Source organism: Dryobates pubescens, chromosome 3 (genome assembly GCF_014839835.1).
Source record: "Dryobates pubescens isolate bDryPub1 chromosome 3, bDryPub1.pri, whole genome shotgun sequence".
Classification (NCBI taxonomy): Eukaryota; Metazoa; Chordata; class Aves; order Piciformes; family Picidae; genus Dryobates; species Dryobates pubescens.
In genome coordinates, this window is record NC_071614.1 from 43,856,060 (window position 1) to 43,881,084 (window position 25,025).

At 38.3% G+C, this 25,025-nt stretch overlaps 1 protein-coding gene across 1 annotated transcript; it reads left to right on the plus strand.

Moving 5' to 3' along the window:
• Positions 1-772: 772 nt before the first annotated feature.
• Positions 773-22,861, plus strand: SANBR (SANT and BTB domain regulator of CSR). Its single transcript, XM_054180069.1, has 21 exons — positions 773-924; positions 4,054-4,219; positions 5,625-5,811; positions 8,441-8,534; positions 9,142-9,380; positions 10,448-10,506; positions 11,293-11,453; positions 12,617-12,703; positions 12,804-12,914; positions 14,798-14,921; positions 15,099-15,251; positions 15,498-15,643; positions 15,952-16,051; positions 16,889-16,921; positions 18,508-18,607; positions 19,652-19,746; positions 19,853-19,881; positions 19,976-20,049; positions 21,098-21,186; positions 21,527-21,618; positions 22,744-22,861. The coding sequence occupies exons 2-21, from the start codon at positions 4,070-4,072 to the stop codon at positions 22,778-22,780; spliced, it is 2,160 nt and encodes a 719-aa protein (XP_054036044.1). The 5' UTR covers positions 773-924; positions 4,054-4,069; the 3' UTR covers positions 22,781-22,861.
• Positions 22,862-25,025: the final 2,164 nt, after the last annotated feature.

A 25,025-nucleotide genomic window follows, 5' to 3' on the forward strand; every position in this document is an offset into this window, starting at 1 on the left:
TGCCCACCTTTTCCCCTCACATTCCCGTTTTTGCATAGGGGGACATAAACCTGGATTTTAACTGAAAAAGTAGCGTCAGAGTTGTGCCCGTGGCATGAGGTACTTCTCAAAAGCCTGAGCTGGGCTGGCTGTAGGCGCAGCCAGCAGGGCTTGGCTTACCGTCGCACTGAGCTAGGGAGAATGAACGTGAAGTGTGAGACCACCAGGGGGAACCCTGTCTGTCGGGACTGAAGCGCGGGCGAAGGCCGGGTTGCGTTGCCGTTTCGTGACGACTCGGAGGCGCAGTCTGGTGTCAACGTCTGCGTCACGTAGAGGCGGGGAGAGCTCGTCCTGCTCCCCCGCGTTGCTAGGTTACTAGACGCCGGGCACAAGGCGGCAGGGGGCGCTGCTGCTGCCGCCGCTGCACTGCGACAAGGCGGGGCCGCCGGGGCGCCGCCGCAACACTGCCCGCGCGCCCGCATTCCGCCCTCGTGGCCATCCCATTGGCTCTCCCTGGAGGGAGGAGGCGGGGCCCCGTCACTCGCCTGGCGCCGATTGGCCGTTGCCGGCCTCCTCAGGGCGCTCACCGCCCGTGCACTCTCCCTCACTCAGAGGGTGGGGCTGGGCGGCGCCGGCCTGTGAGAGCGTCCGTCTCCCGCGCTTCGGGTACGGCAGGTGGGGGCGGTGGTGGCTCACGGGTCCTGCTGGGCTGAGGAGCCTCGGGGTGCTCTGCCGAGGCCCTCTCAGCAGGAGCAGCCGTGCCGGGCGGGGCTGCGCCCGGGCTCAGCTAAGCCCGGGCTCTCCTCCGCCAGTCACCCGGCGCGCCGCTCGTCCCCTCAGAACAGCGGCGCTGCCGTCCCGCCGCCTGCCCCGGTGGCCCTTGCCTTCGAGAAGGAACCGCCACGGTTGCCCGTCCTTCCGAGCCCTTGCCTGGGAACCAGCCAGGTAACCCCCGCCTTGCCCGGAGGAAGCCGAGAGAGCCTCTTGCCGTCCCGGAGTGCCGGCGCTCGCGCTTTTCAGCGCCTCTGACCGATGAGGGGTGCCCGACAGTGGCGGGGGCTGCTCCGGCGGGAGGAGTGAGGTAGCTGGCAGAGGTTCCCGCTGCCGAGGGCGGGTCCCGCCACGGCATTATTGCATGGGGAGTCTGCGTGCATTTGCAGGATCTTGCCCCCCAAAACCTAGGATCAGTTGTGTTGTTTTGTTTTATTGTTTTATTTAAATGCCTCGTTTTAATTTTGTTTGGACTAGCATGAGGGTGAACTGCAACCAAAGTTGATATTCCTTCTTTCCTTACCTCATTCTGCACCATCCCACCATCTTTACCTTCCTGTAGGTTATGCATATGCAAGGAGACAGTAATCTTAGTTTTTAAATTGATTCTTTCGTTTAAATAAAATAAATAAATATATCAGTCTTAAATGAGGTGGTGCCTTTCAGTAATGTAAACAAATTCCTGTGTAATGCAGTAACTGTTTAAATAATTTCAATTTTATGAAATACTAAAGTATTAGGGATTCTTTGCACCACAATTTAGAATTCTGAGTATTAATAAGACTGTTTATTGCCACCTATTTCTATATATTATGCATATCAAATTAGTTGGTCAGAACTAAACAACTCTGAAACTTTTTCCTGCAGTTTCCGTAGCTGAGGAAAGGATTAACTTGAGCTTTATGTGAAGTAATAAACAGGAGAGAATCTGTAGAAGTTTTCTTCTCTCTTAACAGTATAATTTGGTATAGAGTTTATGTTACTCTTCTTACAGAGTACAGTGTCCTTGCATGAGACAGAATCTTGTGTGTCTTTGACTGTACTCCTGGCAGGATTTCCTAAAGGATAGGAAGGAAAATGTTGAAGATGTTGTATAAAGTCACAAAGTCCTGTCTTTTTCTAGAATAAAAATAAAAAGACTAAACTTCTGTATGCTTGTAATTAAGCATGCTCCTTCGTTTATCTTTGCAGTAAAAAGCATACATTAATCTGTATTTTCATGTACAGAATTAGCAAAATAAATGTATTTCAGAGCAAAGATTTCTTCCTCTTTGAATGTGTCGTTATGTTTTAGGGTACCTCTCCTCCCTTCATGGTCAGTTGCTTCATGGTCATGTACTGATGTGTACATAAACTTGTTACCAGCAAAGTACTTGGTTTTTTTTTTTAACTCTCAGACTCTAACTAGTGCAATATAACTTTTTTTGTTCTTTGATTACCTAGTATAATCATACCATGGAACTACTTCAAATGGTTATTTATGTAACATTGTCATTGCTAGTAATTTTACTTTGTTGAAGTGTATTTTATGGAGCAAGACCTGAAGATCCCAATGCTCCATTTACTTACTGCATGCAAATGATTATTTTTTTTTAAACCAGCTGCTCTGTGTGTGTACAAGGTAGCACAAGAAGTCAGCTTCATATTTTATCACCACTCAGGTTTGCTACTGGCACTGATCTATCCTGGCTCAGTTGTTTCTTTTCAGAACAGCAGATATGGTGGATATTCAGTGGCTTAAATATAATTCATACTGACATCTGTCTGGGTACTGACAGTGAGAGGTCTGCACTGGAATTACTGCTGTGACACCACTGGGTGGTATGATCAGAGTGAGGGCTAAGGACTCTGACTGTAGGCACTAATCTGCCTTTACCTCCTAGTCGCATCTGTCTTACTTGGAAAGTTTAGACTCTCATTGTCTGTGAGGGACAGTGGTCCCTTAAAACTGGATCTTTGGCACGCGTTGCAGTGGCTTTCACATTTAGATAGAATTGCTAGAACAGTGTGACATTTTCTATAGGACTCATCTTTTGTTTGTGATTCTCATGATATATGAAACATAGGATAAATCTTGGGTTCAGAGCTTTTTCTTTCTGATAGTTTCAGCTTCTCTGTTGTGAGAGTGAAAGCTTACTGTTGCTTGCTATTGTGATTTCTGTTTCTATAAACAAAACAAACAGAAAAAGCACTGGAATAGCTTCTAGTGTCAGAAACAAGATCAGGGCTATTTTGTATATTTTATTTAGAGAATGATGTAAAAGAAACATGTAGGTATAATATACTTCTAGTAACAATTGATCACCTAAATTTGTTATCACCTAAGTGTGTTTTCTCTGACATTCTCTGTAAACTATTCTTTATAAGTCACAATTCTATATGATTCTTAAGTTCAGTTATGTGATCTATTTAAGGTACTTCAGAAATGTGAATCCTTATTAAGCTCTTTAGCCAGGCATTATTTGAATATGAAAGCCTTGATTCATGCCAGCAGGTTTCTTCCAGCATATGCTAAAAAAGTGCTTTGAACACTTACTATGTTTCCTGGTGCTATACATAGATTCCTTTGGAGGGGGAAAGAAGAGGGGGAAAAAAAAAGAGGAAAAAACCTCTAACACTTTCTTCAAATTAGGAGAGCTGCATTTTTTTAAGGCGTTCACTGCTGACCTTATGTGCTTTGTTCTGGTGTTCAGCTTAAAAGCTGAAGGTTTTTTGGAGCTGGTAAATCCCATCTTATCAGGAGTTAAGTGTCTTAGGACAACTTGAAAGTCGGGTCTTCAGGATGAGAGCTGAATGACATCCAAGGTATCCTTGATGGCCCTCAACTGGGTGCCCTGGGTTAGCTTCTACAAAGTGGAAGTCAGGTGTGCAAAACATATAGACAGAGGAGACTGAAATTGAGTAGAAGAAAGTTTGAGGGAGTAGATGAGTGTATTTGCATTCAAGTAAATTTAAATTGAAGTGTCCCTCTGTAGTTGAGTTCATTCTGAGATTGTGGGAGGAATTTTTTTTTTTTTTTGTAATTGGAGGTCACAGTAGTGTGAAAGAGGCAACTCAAAGGAATGATGGGCAGCACCTACTGCCATTGAGTTGGTTTTGGTGTGTTTTGCACATTTGCTTCTCCCCCTGCGTTTTTGTGGATGCAGATGTGAATACATAACATTTTGCTAAATAAAGCATTAGCACTTAGCTGTAATGCTGTGGTTGACATCCCACAGTGATTTACAGAGAGCTGCAGTTAAGGTAGCTCAGGCTTTAGGAAACCATGCAGTGAGACTTATTAATAAACATTTTCTCTTCTAGGCTTAAGTAGCCAAAGATGAGTCGTGGACTTTCAGAAAACAATAACTTTCCATATGACAACAATCAAATGGTTTTGGATATGATCCTGTGTTCCCTAATCGGCGTTCCTCAGCCTATCAACTGGGACAGTGTGGCAAGGCTAGTTCCAGGATATACATCCAAAGAGGTGATTTTACTAATAAAAGTATGCATGTTACAGTTCAAAGGAAGTATGAGTGATAGATCTCCATTAGGCAGTTAAGAGTGCAGTTACATTTACTTGGTCCTGTAAGGTGGATTTTGATTATCATAGAGTTGGAAGAACCTAGTATCTCTCTATACTGAATCTTTCTGGATTGCTGAATTTTCTGGTGAAATGATTGGGTTTTTTTAATAACTTCAGATTTTTTGTTTCTGAGGGGAAGTGAGCTAAGAGAGGAAGATGCATCTAGCCCTTGTGATTCAGCAAAGCTGGAAGAAAACAAGCCAGCAAGTTTAATCAAATATGTCAGCTCACATGTTTAGCTTTGCTGTTAGGCATCACTGTAACCTTGTATTTGGAACATAGAAATGAATGATGGGGAGTAGAAGCTTCTGTTAAATATTACATCCTTTCAAGTACTTGGCAAGGCACTTGTTTACCTTTCAATTTGCAAGCAGTACAGTGCACATTAAACAATTATTAACATATCAGTGAGCTCTCATTAATTAGGGTAAAATGATTAATACATGTCTGATTACTCTGATTTAAAAGAACAAAGTGTGTCTCATATGCAGAGTACCTCTTCAAGGCAATAAAGTAAATGTCTGTCTCTGCTTTTCTGTATGTTGTATATAGACCTATAGAGTTACAAATTTGAGCTGCTGTGTTAATATCAGAAGGATGTCACTGTGTGCAGCTCTCCCAAAAGGGCAGGTGGCATGTGTCAATGTCAGCTAGCTCAGTCCAAAAGAAAGAAAGAAAACCACCTGCTTGAATGGAACCTGACAAGCTGTGTCACAGTAGGATCGCTTGCAGAATTAAATAGACTTGTATGTGTGAATTGCCTGTGATTTGCTGAATCAAACATGTAATTGTTACTGTATCAGTATGAATTTACAAAATGTAAAGACTTTCTGGTTTATCAAAACAAGAAATGGAAAGTTAGTAGAACTGCAGTGGAAATCACCTGCCCCTATGTCCAAATCAGAATGGAAGTCATAGAGTAAAAGAATACTAATTATGAACTAATTACTAAAGCTACTTGTAACAATGTTTGACAATGTCTAGGGTGAAAGAATTAGTTACAAAATTGTAATTTAAACTCTTCCCGTAACTTTTCCTTTCTGAAGATTGGGCTTAAAATCACAGGGTTGAGGGAAATAACAATTGAAACAGGTTCTATCTTATTTTTTCTGTTAGACTGTTTAGTTATGATAAATCTTACTTATGCATGTACTTTCCTGATATCAGTAACGAAATAGGAAGCATTGCAAGTTTAATATCATTCCCATGCAGAAGATATGAAATACAATATCCATCTCACATTATAGTTATTAAGCACATACTGAAGGCTACTGCTTCATTGTCCTATCATTTAATCTTGTGACAGTGTGCAAAAAGGTTTGATGAACTAAAAAGCAGTGGAAGTTCACCTGTTGACAACCAATATAATCCCCTGATGGCTGCTGGTGGGAGTCCTGTGGAAACTTTAGCTACGTACATCAAATCCTCCTTGCTCGATACACAGACAGAGTTTCAGGAGCCTGCTATTGGGCAGGATTCCATTACTATAACTGGTATGTTTTTAGTCATTCTGAAATATATTGGCTTTGGTTATAATCAGTATGTGCATGCTTTTCTGTCCTGAGTGGTAAGTCCACCCAGGTATAGTAGTTGTCCATCTCTGAAAAAGAAAGTTAAGTATAAATATAACATGTACATGAAATCACTTTTAGTTAGTTTAGATTAAGAATTGATACTTATTCATATATTTTTAACATCCATCTTGTCTCTCCACAAGTCATAACTCCTTAGACTGAATCCTCTGTTTGGGAGCTTTGTTGGGAAGAGGACTTACTCTCCTGCTTAGTATCCCCAGTGCTGTACTGTTAAACCTACAGCTACTTGTAATCTTATTAAGCTGTGTTATTAAAATGATGAGAATCTGTTTTGTGTAGTAAAGCTGCAAAGGCTGATCCCTAGAGGGCAGACCCTCATCTCCCTGCTTTAAGGCCTGTGGTGGCTAGCTAGCTGCATAGAAGTTAGAGCATAGCATAACTACTTCTTGACACAAGACAGTCTTGCAATGACATATAATGTATTAGTTGTGTCCCAGTAATAATTTGGCAGCAGAGGACCAATCCTAATAGGTGTGATTCAATCACAGCACAATTAAATATTCTTCACATTTCCTTGAGTAGTTCTCTTATAAGCAGTTGTAACTAACAGTATGATAGTTACTCTCTGGTTTTCATTGTAGCCTGAGATGTTTTCAGTGTGCTGTAGGGCTTGGCAAATATGTTGCATGGGAAGTTTGCTTCAGTAATGAGTAAACAATTTCTGTGTTAATTCTTAAGACATGTTTAAACAATGTTCTCTGTTACAATGTCCTTCATAGGGCTGCAGCTTTCTAGTCACTGTTGTCTGTGCAGAGGAAAACCTTTGCTGGAGAAAGAATAGAATGTTTTTAATAACTCTAATCAAGGGACATTTTAAGACTGTATATGAAGTATCTAAATGAAAATTATTCCATTGAGTGTTCAGTTATGTGATTATTTCATGCATGATGTGGAATAAATGCTTCTTACAGCCACAGTAGCTTCCCAGGAGGCAGTTAACAAGCTAACTCTGCTTATAGAACTCTTTAGACGATTAGTGCATGTTTTCTCTTTAACAATGTTAATGCATGTAATGAGTGTTAACGCAGCTGAGTACCCTAATGTTTTGTATGACCATATCCTAGCCTGAGATTTTTGTTTCCCTTGCAGCTTTGGTAAATAATTTTCCCCTCTTTACATGTCATTTATTGGTATGAAATTAGCATCATTAATCATCTTCTCACAGACTTGACTGAACTCACCGTCTTAATATTTGTGAGGTAGCTGTGTATTTCAGAACTGGGGATATGAGAAAAGCCTACTTGTAAATGTTTTTCTTGTGTAATTACTTCCTTGCAGAATTATTCACATCTGCTTATTGTTAGGATCAAGAATTCAGGGCCTGTTTGGCTTTGTAGACATGAGTAACAGCAAGAAAAAGCAGTCAGACCAAATTCATTTTGGCTGGATTATAAAAGCTCTTGCTAATTGTAAGGCAAACTGCTATTAAGTCCCTGTGAATCCTTGTTATGGCAGTAGACAAGGGCATGACTACTGTCTTCTGAACAGTAAGGAGCTTCCAGATAATTTTTGCTATTAGCCTATCTTTTGCTATTTAGCCGTAAGATGAGGTCTGTCTTACTTCTCTTCCGAAGGGTACAGCCTATTACAGGACATGAGAAGGGAGAAGATGCTTCTGGAACTCTTCCAGAAATCTGAGAGTAAGGTGTAATCATGGAAAATCATGCCTTATAGGTTTTTGTCACTGGAAAACAGATATATGCCCTTCCATTTATTTAAAAAAGATAATGATCTTTATGATTTACAAGCAAGATTATTGAAGCTTCAGATTGCAGTAATCCATTCATCAGTCAGAAAAGGTATTCAATGTCTGAATGCTGGTGTCATTTTAACCCTAGAATCGAACTTTCTGGATTTGGTGACCAGACCTCCTGGACTTCACTGGGTTTTCATGTCCAGGTTCCACTGTTTAAAGCGCATTTGTGAAGATAACCTCTTTGAACTAAAGTGCAGCTGTCTTTTATTCCTGGAATAAGCTGTATGATGTAGCTCTAGGATGAGATAAATTTCATGGTCTGATTTCTTTGAGTACTGTTTTGTATAATCTGCTCTTTAAGCCATGCTGAGATTTGAGAACCTCAGCAAAAATACATCTTAAGAAGCTTCTGTGGTACTGTTCGGAAGCAATGCATTTCCAAAGCTAACACATTAAGAAGTGGAGCTGGTCTCAAGTTCTTATGTCCTGACAGCAAAGCTTCCTGAAAACAGAGGGTTTGATGTGAAAGAGTCTCAAGACCCACATTCTACAAAACACACAAGGAGAACTAAAGGAACAGATTGCATCTTACAAGGAAATGCTGAAGATCTGCGTGAATCTTATTGAGACAGGACCAATCTAGGTCTGCAGCCAAGTCTCAAGGCAACCCAGCAATACCGCTTGTCTGAGTTGCCAATTCATGGCATTCAGAGCAAGAATTTTGATTATCTGATAGCCCTTATGACATCTTCAGTTGTGTTTCCAAGATGCTGAAGAGCAAAAGGTCAGGCTTTTTTTGTTCTAATGCAGCCTTTTCTCCTTACATTTAAGGAAGGCCCAGCACAACCTCCACAAGGAATTGTCCTTCAGAATCTGAAAAGGGTCCTGTACATAAAGGTGAAGAGAGCACTGACGATAGTCAGGGGTAAGAAGATCTTTGTGTGTTTTGTCTAGGAGATTATAGAGCTGACAGAGAGCTGTCTAAATTGCTGATACTTTTCTACTGTCAGAAAGAAAACAGCTGAAAACATCCTAATAAATGCTGTAAGGAATTTTTACACCTTACATTGATACAGAAATATCAGGGGTGGGGTTGAGAATTTCTTATGAGAAATAGGGATATAAAACTGTCCATAGTGTTCCTCTGAGTGATTCATCACTGCTGTGGTGAGAATGAGAAACATAATCTGATTTTTAAACAGAAATGAAACAAGATTGATGCTCAGTAACATTTTAATTAGAAAAATATATTAATGTTCTATGAACATAGATTTGTCCTATGTAAAAGCGGGGGGGGGTGGGGGGGGGGAAATGTATAAATAAGTGTGTAGGAATTCTATTACTGTGAATTCAAAGAGCCATGCACATCACTTTTTCACACTATCACATCCCCGTTTTCTAAGTACATGTAATGTGGGTGTTTGAAACTAGTAGGGCAACTGTCTTTCTGTAGAGATCTTTGTTGATTGTTTTTTTTGTTTTCTAATCAATTTATGGTCCTAATCTGGCTTTTGGCTTGTTTTCTTTTTGAGGCCAAATATGGTGATCCATGTCTGTGATGAAGCAAAAAACCTCAAAGAAGACTTTGTGTGTCCTCGAGACCTTTTGGTTTCAGAAATGAAATACTTTGCTGAATATCTGTCAGTGGATGCACAGCGCTGGGAAGAAGTGGACATTTCAGTGCATTGTGACGTTCACATCTTTGACTGGTTGATGAGATATGTTAAAAGAAATACTAAAGATTCTGAAGCTAATGAAATGCCCACTTTAGGTAAAAGAAAATCTTAAGATAATTTGCTGTAGGTTCATTTTGTTCTCTTAGTGGAAGATTAATGTTTCTGATTCAGTTCAGCCCCAATTGCTTTATTTCTAACTTTTGCCATGAAGCTTATAATTTGTTAGAAAAATGTTGCAACAGAGATTTTCTGGTCATGATAGCACCAGATGTCTCTGATATGTCAACATTCATAGTTTTGAGGAAACATTGTGATAGCTGGCACAGTGAAAAAGGGCTAATGTATTTTGGGATTTGGTGTTTTGAATTAAGAATCGTCAGCCCTCTTCTGAACAAGAGCAGAGCAGTAGCTTTAAGAAAGTGATGATTATTGGGTTTTGATTTGTTTCCCCTCTGCTACCCATCAGTACAATTGCAGTGTTTTCTTAAATTTTAGTGCAGTCTGATACAATGGTAGAAGAACTTACATCTTTATGAATTTGAGGCAAGATTTTTATTTTTTTGAGCCTTCATTGCCATCTTTACAAATATAAATAAGCCAAGAGAATAACTTGCAGTGTAAAGTTTAAGCAAAATCTCAGCTGGGTGTGATGGCTGCAGATGAAAGTTAATCTTGTGTAATTGTTCAGTCTCTGTGTCCCTATGAAACTATTTTTTTCAGTTTTTATCAATTCCAGGTCATTATAGTTGTACTCTGGCCACCTAAATGATAAAGTTTTGTTTGTTAAGATGGAAAATGCTCTACGTATAGGAAGGACAATACAATGAATGTATTTAGTATCTGTTGTGTATTTAGTATCTGTTTTAAGTATAGATGGAGTGATGTGATAGGCAATCAAAAGAGCTTGTGTGGAAAACAATGATTTTATTGTGTTGCCTTTTAGAACATTATAGTTGTCATTATAGTTGTACTCTGGCCACCTAAATGATAAAGTTTTGTTTGTTAAGATGGAAAATGCTCTACGTATAGGAAGGACAATGCAATGAATGTATTTAGTATCTGTTGTGTATTTAGTATCTGTTTTATGTATAGATGGAGTGATGTGATAGGCAATCAAAAGAGCTTGTGTGGAAAACAATAATTTTATTGTGTTGCCTTTTAGAACCATCAAACGTTATATCAATTCTTATTTCTTCTGAGTTTTTGAAGATGGATTTATTAGTAAGTATTAAGAAAGATAATCTGCCATAAGGGCACTGTTAATTACCAGCTTTCTAACAGCAATGTTTGTTATGCTTTGACTGTTACATAAACAGATGATGCAGTGAGGAGGTTTTGAGATTTTTACCACCTTTCCTGTTCAATAATCTAGTATTTGCGAATCTCAATGCAAGAAAACTTACTATACATTATTTTTAAACGTGATAGTGGGATCTTGAATTTGCCTTCTGATTGCTGGATGAATGTCAGTATCTGACTTCTGATAGGTTTTATCAGAAAGTGCTATGAAATCAATTAATACCTTCTGCTTTATATCTTTGTGTGAATGACACTTCTGCAACTTAGGATCTGGTTCCTCAGCTCTGTATAAGGAACATCTCCTGACCTGTTTGTTAAAATGTTTGTCAGAAGGTCTGTCATGGAGGTGACCCACAATTCAATACTCAGTAAACATAGATGTTTAAATTGAGATCCAAGCACTACAACGTATAATGTGTATTGTGTTTCTGTTGTCACTAGCAGCTGGAACTTACCACTTGTTGAAACATTTGTGGAGTAGTTTTTTGGTCTTTAGAAAGCCATTGGAGTAGGTCAAACTAACTTGGAACCATGTTAATTCAGAATCTCCTTTAGACAAATCTGAGACTTACTTTATTTCTGAGTTGAACTGAAATAGTTTTCTAAAACATTATGCTTAAAAAAAATAAAAATCTTGAAGCAAATAGTACACTTTTTAGAGATACCTCCAGAATTCCTTAACATTTTTAATGTTTCTGTTTTTCCTAGGTAGAAAAATGTATTCATTATTGTCACAAAAATATGAATGCTATTGTAGCCACACCATGCAACATGAATTGTATCAATGCTAATCTTGTTACACACATTGCTGATCTCTTCACACACAATGAAATAGAAGACCTGAAGGACAAAAGAGACAAATTTAAGAGGTAACTGTAATTAATACACTGCTGAAATGCTGTCAGGCTTTTGGTTTATTTTTCAGAGCAGCTAAGACATTATGGGAGTTGAAGTTGTAGATCCACAATTTGCATTCTCATATAATGCATCTTTAACACATAATATTATGAAGTGACTTCAGAATTTTCTATTAAAATATGAGCAAAAGGAAAGATCTTTTTATAGGAAATGATCAAAAGGAAAGGCCATAGCAGGAGTGTGTCATGGGCAAATTATTCATGAATTCTTAGATGGGAGCCAGGATTACAGTAAGGAACCTTTTTGGGATGTTGTGCTCCTAATTCATAGAGAATGGTTTGGCTGTGAATTCTGAAGTTTAGACATTGAATTTAGGGTGGTGTAAGGGTGAATGGTTGTGATGGAATACTAATTTATGGGAAGCACTCCAACTTAGGGCTAGTTGTTGGGGGGCAGACTGACAAGCAAGGTGCAAGTAAGGAAGGATTTTAATCAATAGAGTTTAAGACATTATAACTTTTAGAATTAAAATTAGGTGTAATTTCACAGAAGGATTCGTTGAAGAAAGGTCTTTTAGTCAGGGTAGAAGCTGGTGGTTTACATTGACCAGCAACATAATAAAGAAAAAAAATAATTATGGTATCTCTTTCCTCATATTTGTGTAAAATTAATATACATAGAATAAACCAGGTTGGAAGAGACCTTCAAGATCATCACGTCCAACCCATCAACCAATCCAACCCACCTAAACAACTAAACCATGGCACCAAGTCTCCTCCTGAACACCTCCAATGACGGTGACTCCACCACCTCCCTGGGCAGCCCATTCCAATGGCCAATCACTCTCTCTGTATAGAACTTCTTCCTAACATCCAACCTAAACCTCCCCTGGCGCAGCCTGAGACTGTGTCCTCTTGTTCTGGTACTGGCTGCCTGGGAGAAGAGACCAACATCCACCTGTCTACAACCTCCCTTCAGGTAGTTGCAGAGAGCAATAAGGTTACCCATTCAGGAGCCAGCTGTTAAAAAAGGCTAAAGAAAAATCATATTATAAGTTAGATTCAAAGAGAAATGTGAACACTTTGCTTATCAGAATATAATTGTTAGTCTCACTATACATAAAAGAATTCCCAGTTTTTTTCTAATGCTTGAGCTGTGTTGCTGTCATTAATAGTAAACTTTTCTGCAAGAAGATTGAGAGGCTGTTTGATCCGGAGTATGTGAATCCAGATTCTCGAGGCAATGCAGCAACATTATACAGGTATGGTCTCTTTATATTAGTACTTTTAGCTCCTAGGTCTGTCCCTGTGTATTGATCCGTACTTGCTGCCTTTCTTTCTTTTTTTCTTTTAATATTCTAGGTGTTGTTTGTGTAAAAAGCTGCTAACTAAAGAAACTGAGAGAAGAATTCCTTGTGTACCAGGAAAGATCAACATAGATCAACATGGCAATATTGTCTATATTCATTTAAGGTAGTGGAGATATACCTGTATATATAAATAAAATGTTCTTTAACTGCATGAATTTTGGGATGATTTTTACAAAATACTGCATGTTTAGGCATTATCAGATACTTGCATTGTAAAATGAAGTTGGAGTTATGAAGAGCAGTATGAAGCATCTTAACTTGTTATTCAGCAGTGGTGCTGCTGAATAGAAATGGAAAAGCTACAGCCACGGTTACTGGGAGGGTTATTTTGGGTGGTACTGCCTTAAATAGAAGATACCCAGATAATTCTTTCATCAGAGGGTTTTAAGATATGTAGTTGATGTCAAGCTAAATTAAAGGCTATGTATTACAAGGCTTGTTACGGAATAGATAGATCCATCTCTAGCAGCAAAGAACTGTGAAAGAGTATTTCCTAGGCTGGCTTTATACTGACAAATCAAATACTTAGCATGCTTAAAGACTACTCTAAATAAACTTTGCCAGTTGTTTTTCTGTTCTCAAGTAATTTGTCAGAGGAGCCTCCAGGACCTGTTCCATATGCATGCCTGATGCACTTGGCGCAGACATTTAACTCAGTTCTGTCTGATCCATGATTCTTTTTGATCCATGTTTGTGAACAGCTGGATTCTCCTCTTAATGATCAATCTGTGATCAGCTGCAGTTCTCGCCCTCCCCACATGCCCCCTTTAATGAAGATAAGGGGGAAATTAAATACAGTAGACCTTTCTCATCAGATTTGGTTTGTTCAGAGCAACCAAAACACAGTTCAATATCAGCTCCCAAAGTAACACGTTTAGTAATACCTCTCACCTCTAAAGTGTGAATAAAACTCTGATTCAGCCTAAAAAGAAACAAATCTTGTGACACTGTCCTCACCCCTTAGGATCATTGGTGATTAGCCATGTAAAACTCATTAATTGTATTACTTCAGTTAAGCTGACTATATGTAGCTGCTATGCAATTCCTAATGTATAAATGTGGAGGGGTTTAAAGTTACTCAAAGGATTATTTAGGTTCTAAATATTTGCCTTCTACTTGTGAGTGCTTTTGTACACAGAATCCATTTACTGTTCCTTAGGTGAAGTGATGCTGGCCACTAACGAATTTAGGTTTATGAGCTAATACAAGCCTATCTTTAATGATTTAAAAATATGTTTATATTTATGGTCCTCTAGTGGTGCCTAGAACTAACTTCCAGTATGAAGTACTCTCTTAGTCTGTATTAGTTGTGTGTGTATATATAATAAAAAACAGTTCAGGCCAGGGCTTACAATTGTGGGCAAAACATTATCTGCTCTTTCTGAAGAAAACATGCACCAGTGTAAGTTGCATATTGTCTTTTGAATTCTGAAGAAGTGTGTGTCATTTTATCACTAGAAAGGAACAAAGTCTGTATTTTTAAGATGAGAATTCTCAGGTACATATACTCATCAAAAAGTAATTGCCATTGTGTCACAGATATATAGAGACATGGTATGTTTGCTTTAACAATAAATAAAGCAGAATGGCAGTACTTCAATTCTGTGTGCAACTTCAAAAACAGAAGACTGCAATGTAACTGAACTTGTTTGTGTGCATATTTTGACATTTTTCTACTCTGTCTTGGTTTTCCTCTTGTTTTGTAGTTCTCCTGATTTCCAAAAGGCTTTATATTTATCGTAGTTTATGCAATATTTAGAGCTTGAGATGAATCAAGCTGTAATTCTTTATGATTAGAAAGTTTAGGATGTTGTGAAAGAATAAAGGCTTCTCTGTCTGGTCTGAATTTAATAATGCCTGTTCTGTGTTTTATCCTTCCTGCTCTAAACTCTTCTGTAGGCTTTTTACCAGTGGAACGCATGGTGTTCTGCTGCTTCTGATATTAGGGTCAAGAGGGAGTTATGACCTGGTCTTCTACTTTTTCAGAGACAAAACCTGGGAAGTCCACGAGTACTTAATTGGCCTTCATGAGGAATTGAAATCTTGGCGGGATGTTTACTGGCGTCTTTGGGGGACTGTCAATTGGTTGACCTGTTCCAGATGTAACCAAGTTAGTATATTTTCTCTTGTTTGTCTTTAGATAGCTTGTTGTGGGTGACGAGACAGGGACTAAAGCAGTCTGTGAAATATTTAGCAATAAAGCTTGGTATAAATTTTTTATAGTCCAAAATGCTGTCTTCCATAGGTCATCTCACCTCTTATTATTTCTCTTTTCATTCTAATGTAGTCTTTCCTGTGTACTGAATTCTCCCATTGCCAGTACCACTCGCAGCCAGTTCTTTATCCAGGTGTAGCAAGTGCTCTGGGCTCAGATGGGACAGGAGTGTATCCCTGTTGTAACCAAAAAGTACTTCGATTTGATCCTACAGCCCTCCCAAAGGTACTTCAATAGTAGCTCACTTTTAAAAGATCTTAAGACATGAGGGATGGGAGGGTAGGGGGGTGTGTGCATGTGACAGTGTATTATGATAATAGGCCTTGTCCAAAATAAATCTTGTAAATTGTTGCAGTGTCCCAAGGCAGACTTGGCCCTTGAGATACAAGAGTTCCAAAGCTGAACCTCTGTTATTGTATCTACTGAAATCAGTTCTTCCAGTAAATCAGGTATTTGATCACTTGTGTATAGGGTTGCCAAGTGAGGGATCACATGGTGGATGTACCCTCAGGCAAAGAAGATGGGGATGTTTTGCAGTCTCAAACTACTAAAACGCTGAATGATCTGCTTCATCATAGAGATATTATTGTTGTTCCTTTCACTAAGGATGAGAATAGGTAAGAATATTGTTGCTGAAAATAACTTAGCCTTCAACACTTAGTGCATGTGCACGTTATGTTTGATTTCCTTACCATTTGGAAAAGAGACATAGGATTTTTAAAGGTAGCTTTGTTCTTCTCTTCCCAATTTTCAACTATGAATCAAAACTAATACTTTTTCCTTTTACATTTCAAGCATGTATCTAGTCATCCTCCATATGCATTCACTCCTATTGTCTTCTCTCTTGGCATGTGATGAGTAAAGAGAGACTGATTCTAAAGTTATGAAATAAAAAGTATTTTAATTTCACATTGTTCTCTTTAAGTGATTCTGGTATTGGGCTCTGTGATGAAAAAGGCATCGAATGTGATGTGGTTGTAGAACCAAATACACTGTGGGGTCCCAAAACTGGAGAAATAAATGCTGTGAGTGATAATGTTTTTTCCCCTTTTTTCTGACAATAAGTATTCTCACAAGGATACTTTGAATAATTCATTAGACAAATTTTAATAGAAAACATACGTTGTTGGAGGAAGAAGTGTATTGCTAAGCATTGCAGGATGATAGCATAGGCACAAACTATCTTGTTGGTGAAAAGACTAAACTGTTCCCATGTCTGCTGGAAATTTTTCTGTATATCAGAAGTAAATCTTTGTGCTTTCCATCCCATTTTTAAACTGTTGATACTTAAGAATCCAGTCCTACTGTGAAATTTGTTGTTGCAGATACTTAAATAACTGTTGCCTTTGTTTTGTCTGTTGATGTATCTGAGCTTGCCCACATGACCTCTGCAAGTCCATAAATGAAGAGCAGAAACTTAGGTTGTGTTTTGGGCTGTTTTTCATTTTTTTTCTTCCCCATCTGGCTTGTGTGGGGTTTGGGTTCTTTGTGGGGCTGGGGAGAGGGGGTGTGTGTTAGTTTTGTTTTGTTTGTTTAGTTTCCTTTTTTCCTAAGATGTGAAAGAATTTGCTTCCCAGAACTATGATGCATATATGTTGCTATGTGCATGTGAGGTTGGGAAATGCTTTCTAAGGACAGTTTAAGGAGACTGTTCATAATCCTACTGCTGTATTAAAGAGAGCTTTGATGCAGAGAAGTTTTGCACCCATCATGGAACCAAAGTATATAAAGATGGGAGTAGGCCTTCTAGGACTTAGCAGTGTAGATTGCTTTAGTATAGCATAACACTCCTGTTTTAGAATTGCACTAGTTTTTAAATTATTGTTACTTTAACTTGTGCCTTTTTCTTTCTCTGCCTACAGTTTCTTTCTCTGAAGAACTGGACGTTACAGCTGGTTAGTAAAATATTTTGTTCATAATTCTAAGTATTTCCTCTTCTGCCTTAGCAGAGAACTAGCTTTAATTTTTGCCTTATTTTCTAACTAATTTGGCTTAAAATGTATTCTCTTACTTTTACTCTAATTTAGAGGTTGCACTATAGCAACACTTTTTACAGAAAAAATAGGAAGAAGTGTGAAACACTACTTTGGCCTGAATGAAAACTCTAAAATTCCTTTTAAAATGTCTTTAAATTATGACAAAAAATGGACCAGCACTGCACGTGTCAGTTCTTAGTAGTTATTGGGCTAACAGACAGACCATGTAAGTCATCAAAATTAGAGTTCAAGTGTTTGTCTCTGTGATGTCTTGACTGAGATGCTTCATGTTGTCTTCCTGTTGCTGCTTCATTGCGAAAAGCTTTTATCAGAGTTGGGAACCTTGCCTTGTTGTCTTCCAGTAGCATGTGATGTCACAAGGTTTACTGCTTTTGTATATCAATTCTAGAGAACAGCAGTTCACCCTTGTTGCCCTTGAGAGTCTGTTGCAGTCTGATGTTCCTAGTGTCTTATAGTAAGATTCTTTTTGCAAAAAGTCAGTTCCTAAACTTTTTGAACTTGTAGTCAACGTTAGGCTTCATAATTTCTCATGGATTACAAAGCACTTGCTATCTCTTACTTTAAGCAGGGTGGTGTGTGCACATATGTTCAAACAATGTAAACATCACTCTCCTTAATATTTGCATTATTCTGTGCTGATCAGTTAGGAACTATTCATTGTGACCTTATCTGTTGCAATATTGGAGCCCACAGATTATGATGTACGGCATGGATGGGAAAAAAATAGTTTGGGTATTAGGATGAGCTCATTAAAAAAGCCAGACCAACTTGCAATATATTATTAATGCATATATCCCCCGTGTACATAATCTGTAGTGCACTACAATATGCATGCTTTGTGGTATTTAATTATTGAGCAGCTCAGCAATTTCAGGCAGTTTGCAAGATACAGCAAGTCTCAATTGAACCATTGGTAAACTTGTAGTTTCCTGTGTTCTGTGATTATGTGGCTGGCTCAGACTTGTGCTGCCATAGCATTTTGTTAGTAATTAGAAAAATAATATAGCCAGCAATACGCTGTCTCTTAAATGATGAATCACAGCAGTACAAGCCAGCAATACACTGGCTCTTAAATGCTGAATCATACAATACGGTCTTCTGTATTTCCTCTCACCCTCCAAGCAGGGCCAGTTTCACAGTTAGATACATTTTCAAAGCTATTTAACTTCACTCAGGGTCACGCCCAGTCAAATCTTGATTATCTTCGAAGATGGAGATTCTACAGCCTCTCTAGGCAACATCTTGCAATGTTTGGGCACTGGAAAGAAATGTAAATAAAACCATTTATCAAAGCATTTGAAGCAAAGGTTCAAAATTACTTTCTCAGCACTTGAGAATCATTTTCTCAGACCTAGTTGTGCAGACGGTTACATCACTAACATACAGAGCTTCGTTTGAAGTCAGCTCCAGAAAGACAGATTTAATGTATTGTTTAACAGGAGTCAAGCCTCATGTGTAATCTGTGGCCTTTTCCTGTTATTTAGAAACAGCAGTCATTGTTATCTGAAGAGGAGGAGTACACCACTGGCTCAGAGGTCACTGAGGATGAAGTAGGAGATGAAGAAGAAGTATGCAGGAAACCAGGTACAGATCTCTACAGCCATCCTCCCTTGGATTTAGACATAGAGATTCAAGGCAGCAGAATTCTTCTGTAAACAAATCTTAAACATTAGACACTTGTAGAATAAAAACTGCTACTTGAATTTTATTTCTAGCTTTTCTTTATTTAGAAACACTGCTCAGTGTCATCAAAAATTACTGGAAAAATGAGGAAAGCTGCAACTGCTGATGTCTGAGATGTTCTCAGAGTTCATCAAGGATATATTTTTCAGGAAAGGCCATAGATAATTCTTGGAAAAAAAGACAGTATCTATGTTTTTTGCATGGGTTTTTGCATAACATTCTGGTTACGTGGTGGAACAACTGGGAAATGAGGCTGGAATTATCTGCATGATCGAAAAATATTTGGGGTTTTTTGTTTGTTTATTTAGTTTTCTGTGGTTTTGTGTGTTTGTTTTTTGTTTTGGTGGGTTTTTTTTAATATAAGAAGGGGTTAGGAACACAGAAAGCCAAAGAACTGCTTCTCCTTTTTACCCTATTAATGAGAAATTTTACTTTCAAATTTTTTTGGTCTGGTATAACTCGGAGCACGTTAGTTTGAAGTAATTTACTTAAAGATGTCTTATACATGCACTTTTAATTTTGCAACAGAGAAGTTGTACCATTAAATGTAATCACTCTGCATTTTAAGTATGTACTTGAGTTCCTCTATGCTTCTCAGAGAAATGCATTTTGAGTAACCTGCAATGTTAATGTTAAGGAAAACAGCCTTATTTTGCCTTCTAAAGGAACAGAGCGAGGGGAAAAATCCTTTGTAGCTATGTATTTGAGAAATTTCAAGTATTAGTGATGGTATAAGAGGAAGTTTTACACAGAGTGATTGCCCACTGGAATGGGCTGCCTGAGGAGGTGGTGGGGTCGCCGTCACTGGGGGTGTTCAGGGCGAGGCTTGACAGGATGCTTGGTTGCATGGTTTAGTTGATTGGGTAGTGTTGGATGATAGGTTGGACATGATGATCTTGAAGGTCTCTTCCAACCTGGTTTATTCTATTCTATTTCTTCAATTAGCAGGGAGAAAGGAGAAATCAAAGAAATCATACAAGCATCCAAAGAAAGTGGTTTCTTCACCTAATGTTCAGAAAAAGGAGAAGCTATCTGATAAGGTAAAATCAGACCTGTGTAATCAGCTTCTCCTGGCTGTATGATAAGGAATTCCCTTAAATTTTGGACTTGATCTTGGAATAACGCATTATTTTCTTTCTTTGATAGTCAAGTTCCCGAGATGCATCTCCATTCATGTAAGTAATTCCAAAACACTTGAGAACATATTCTAGAAGATCTTTTAATAAACTGTTACTGATGCCATGCCATGCATCTTTCTTTTCTAACCAGTGTGAGTATGCAGCAGAACAAATGGGATGCCTCCAGGTCACTAAGATTCAACCAAGATGCTCAAAGAGAAGATGGTCGGTTCTTGCATGAGTTTAGCTTTCATAAAATTAATATTATGCAAGGAAAAGTATTATTTCACCTGAGAACTGCCTAATTTTCTTCAAACCTAGCGTAGCAACCTTTAGGCTGAATTAATTTCAGGTATAGCAGTGAGGGTTTGGGTGGCTGTTTTTATAGTTGCTTTGCATTTGGAAAAGAACAGAGTTCAGCTAGGTTAATGGTAAGTAATCATCTGTATCCAAACCACACAGCAATCTCAGGCTCTTCCAAGCAGTGCAAAAATACCCATACAGTTAGGAACATCTTTTGAAAACGTTGGTTTAGGATTTAATTGGTATTTATTATCAACCTCATCTATTCTGCAAGAGAAAAAAATGTTTGTGTTAGGAAAATGGAAAGAAAATTCACCGTATAAACTACAGGTTGTAGTCTTGCACACATTGACAAATAAATTAGCAGTATTTGGCTTAGTGTCCCGGGAATTATTGGAAAAGAGTTCAAAGTTGGGGGTGGGTGGGTGGGGTAGGAAATAAAATGCATTATAAGCATATGTTAGCATGGTTTGTGTTCTTTATTTGGAGTGCCAGCACATAACCTACAACGATTATAGTTATGTCAGCTGTTGACCATATAAGTGTGCAAATATTTTTTCCTGCATTCCTGTTTGTTGTCTGTACAGATAAACAAAGAAAAACATTTGATTCTGTCTCTTTCCCTGTCTTGGAAATACTCAGAATTCTGTCTGTTTGTTCTACTTGTTTTAATCTCTCCTGAGACACTTGTGCATTTTTGCAATTTTGAAAACATCTGTCTCAAAATCATTCCCATAGATTTTAATCTCTGTATCATGCCTCAGGCTGATTCTGATATCTGCCAAGAACACTGCTGAAGCCATATTGTGTCAGGACCTAGGATCTTATTTGCTCAAGATTTTTCTGTGAGCTGAAAAGAAAGCTATTTTTACAAATAGTGAATCATTGAAGTGTGCATTTAATTCTTCTCTCTTTGTACTCAGTATCAAGTAAAATGTCTGTTCTAAATATTGTTTCTTATTTCTGACAGATCAGAGAAGAATGTCTGAGATTACAGGGCACTTAATAAAAATGAGGCTTGGAGACCTTGATCGAATCAAGTCAAAAGACGGCAAAGAAGTAAGATTTTTGCAGTCACAGTGTAGTGTTTACAGAATTGAAGTGAGCCTTGGCAACAAAAATGTGTAACACAAATTAAAATACTTTCTATCAACTGTTTTAGCTAATGAACTGAATTTTATCAGTCTTCATGTTGTTCCAATCATGATCTCTTGGGGAAGGTAGTTTATGGTGTTTAAAAAGAAGTAATAGGAAATAGGATCAGTTTAAAAGGGTGCAGTGCTTGTGGTGACAAAGAAAAGTATGCTATAGGTTTTCCTGAGTGTTAGTGATTTTTATGGAAAGTTGCTGATTAAGTTGGAATAATGTCAACACTTTTTTTTTTCCCCCTGCATTCCAGTATGCTGGAGGCATTTATTCTAGACTTGAAGCTCAGATAAAGGCCTCAGCGCAGGTCAGTGCACGACAAAACAGTGCTGAGAAGAATGCTAGGTAAGATGCCAAAATGAAAGAAGAGAGCAGAATGTGGATTTGGGGGATGGATGGGCTTTGTTTATGCCTTGTTTCATACAATGTTTTACATTAGACATTCCTTTCAGCAGGTTAACCATATAGGATGTGAAAGCTGAATTTGTCAAATTACTGTTAAGAGAAGGAAACTTTTCTTCCCATGCTGGAAGAAGTGCTTTACAGATTCTGTATTGGAAGGCTGGATGCTGCTCCAGTATAATGTACATATCAGTCCCTTCTCCCAAGTGACAAGTGATAGGAGAGGAGGGAAATGGCTTCAAGTTGTGCCAGAGGAGGTTTAGATTGGACATTAGTAAAAATTTCTTCACTGAAAGGGTTGTCAAGTCCTAGAACAGGCTGCTCTGGGAAGTGGTGGAGTCACCATCCCTAGAGATACATAAAAGACTTTTGGACGTGGTGCTAAAGGTTTAGCGGTAACTTGGCGGTGATGGGTTAATGGTTGTACTTAGATGATCTTAAAAGTCTTTTCCAACCTAAATGTTTCTATAGTGTTCTGCAAAATTATGAATAATTGGAAGTGTGTTAGCCCAGATTCTTTAGCCTATTCTTTGGTCTCCTTCCAAAAAACCCACACCAAACCCCTACATTACTACGTACTGTCTTCTGTGGATAAACCAAAATATGAATGGCACATCATGTGCAGTAGTAGAGCCTAAAATGGATCGTAACTTGAACAACAGATGAGCCTCTTGAGCCCAAGTTTATGGTGGAGTTGCTAAACAGCTTTGAAGGGACAGACTGGAAGTTTCAAATACATTATTAGGAATTTCTCACAGCTCTTATTTTTGTCCAAAAAAATGCATTTGACTTTCTGGTGAATTAGTGATTTCAGAAGATGATATATGACGTCGCAGTTCTATCAGCCGTGTGCCTTCCTAGGAATATATAGTTTGTTGGTACAGATATCCTGGCAGAAAGGCAGCTTCTTCAATAACAGATTTTGAGTGGTTTTTTATTTCCTTCTCTCAAAAGGCAATTTAACACGAAAGTAATTTCAAAGAAATACTGTACTAGAGAGCTGACTGGACAGTAATTCCAAATTCTAGCAATAATAGCCTATGTATGTGTCTTGTATTTTTATTCTAGGTCAAAATCCCGTTTTGCTCAAGGCCGTCCAACGTAAGGACTCCTGAAAGAACTTTTGCCAGAATTTATTACTGCTTCCTGAAACTGCACTGCACTCTGACATACGGAGAATGCACATCTCCGAAAGCTTTCCAGTGACTTATTTATTACTTTAAGCCTTGTAAATTATTTTGTGTGATAAATGAATGCAAATCCAATAAGGTCTGTATTTATTTTAATTGTAAATACGCAATTTCTTAAATAGAATTGCTTTTTTTTTTAGGCCGTTGCGTTGAGTAGAAAATATTTTATAAATCTACAACGTTAAATTATCAGACTAACCTTATTTATGGAGGAAGACATAAGTATGCCTTTCAGTGTGTTAGAGATACTGAAAAGGATAAAGCAAGACTACTGGATTCTGAACACCGTCAGCAGCATTAATACAAGTTGCCTCCTGCGTTTATTTTGTGTAGTATTTGATGGTACATTTTTAGGTCAGCCCTCTGGGGATTTGCATTTAAGGTCCATGACAAATACCTGTGACCTAGACTAGTTTAAGCAACATTTTAATGCAGCTCTGAGGCTTCCTTCTGTATATTGCACAACTCTCATTCATATGAAGGTAGGTATCAGGTAGAGACTAGACCTCCAAAGATTATATAAATGCCATGATGATGCAGTGCTGCATCTTGCACAGGAAATGCTTGCTTTACCTGTATGTGAAATTATAATACTCATTCCCACTCTGTGTCTGACTCCCATTGCACAATACAGTGTTTTGTTCCCTTCTAGTATCCAGCCCTTAGGATGAAAAACAGTTATCTCTTAACAATGCTATGTCACAAAATTTTCAACAGATATGCTCTTCGTTCTGCATTTTTGTGCATGCAGATCTTCTGGGTCTAGTTACTTTCTGAAACCTGCCTGAATAATACTGTTTAGAAGTCAGATGCACTTTCAAGTTCTGTTATTCGAAGCAATAGCTTACAAGTTTGTCTATGTGTGAAATCCAGGGCTACCAAAATTAAATGACTTGCCTAGCAAATATGTTGCATATTAGCAAAGAATATGGCAATAATAATGGCTGGATTCAAGTAACCACATTCTGACTTTTTGAAACAGGTAGAAAGAGTACTCAGGGAAAGCTTATTCCAGGCCATGGCTAAACAATAAATTGAGAGTTCAAAATTAAGTCAGCAAGACTCTGAGTGGGAGGGTGGGGCAGGGTAAGAAGAGGGGGACTGTTGTTTAAATGCACTTCATTCAGGCTTTTCTTGTCTTGTTTCTTGAGGATTTTCAGTAGGTGTTAGAAAACTAGGATAGCAATACTTGAAAATACTCCTTTGATGGTGAAAGACTTTTATTGAAACAATTTAATGTTGTTGTGTGTGTTGTTCAATGCTGTAGCAAATTTAAAGCCCAATGAAACCAACAGGCAAAACAGTGTGTTTTTGATGGCTTTGATTTTGGACAGGAGTGCTTTACTCTGTATCAGATAAATAAGGCTTCATTAATGCCTCAGGCCTGTTTACAAGTAGTACTGTGGGTTTAAGATCTTAAAGTAAAAACCGGAACACTGTTAGTTGTTTGTTGAGGAAAAGGAAGGCCTTTCAATAATATCCACTGGGTACAAAAGTGTTTTGCTACAATTCTGTTGTTTCTGATAGAGGATTGTTCCAAATTCCCACATCAACTTTTGCTATGAAAGTTGCAGGCTGCGTCTGTGTGTGTTTAATTTTCACAGAATTGTGAAGAGAAGGGAAAACTCTATTGGGAAAGTGCCAGTTCTATGTGCCAGTATTCTTTTATTCAAAACTAGTATAATAATTACATACATAATCTGCAGTTTTATCTTTTTCTTTTGTTTTTTTTTTTTTTCCCCCCTTGCCAACCACCTTGAATTTCTATCATGTATTAATTTTGAAATTTTGTCTTGGTTCAAGGGAAATAAATGTTGTTGGTTTAAGAAGTGTGTGAGTTCTTTGTAGATACTTGTAAGAAGTTAAGTGCATAAGTGTTGTTTGATGGTCCCAGTCACACATGTATTTGATTAAATTGCAACATCATGGTACAGGCTGCTTACCTGTTGAGAACAGGATACCATTGAACACAGAGCTGCTACAACTCTAGCAGAATGTAAAATAATTATCTGCATTGTGTTTTGAAGCTGGATTAAAAGTTCACAAGTGAGCTGCACTACCAAGGACCCAAGTGTGGAAAACATCAAACGAAGCTTCATTACAGATATGTTTAACTTGGCCTTTCTTTGCCATAGTGCTGATCATACCCTTTAAACTGTC

What these genes read in the sequence shown, in the direction of transcription:
- SANBR (XM_054180069.1), top strand. Translation starts at nt 4,070, where the DNA reads ATGAGTCGTGGACTTTCAGAAAACAATAACTTTCCATATGACAACAAT. An exon ending in AGCACTGACGATAGTCAGGG is followed by an intron (nt 8,535 to 9,141) that starts GTAAGAAGATCT and finishes TTTCTTTTTGAG; the next exon opens with GCCAAATATGGTGATCCATG. An exon ending in ATTGTCTATATTCATTTAAG is followed by an intron (nt 12,915 to 14,797) that starts GTAGTGGAGATA and finishes CTACTTTTTCAG; the next exon opens with AGACAAAACCTGGGAAGTCC.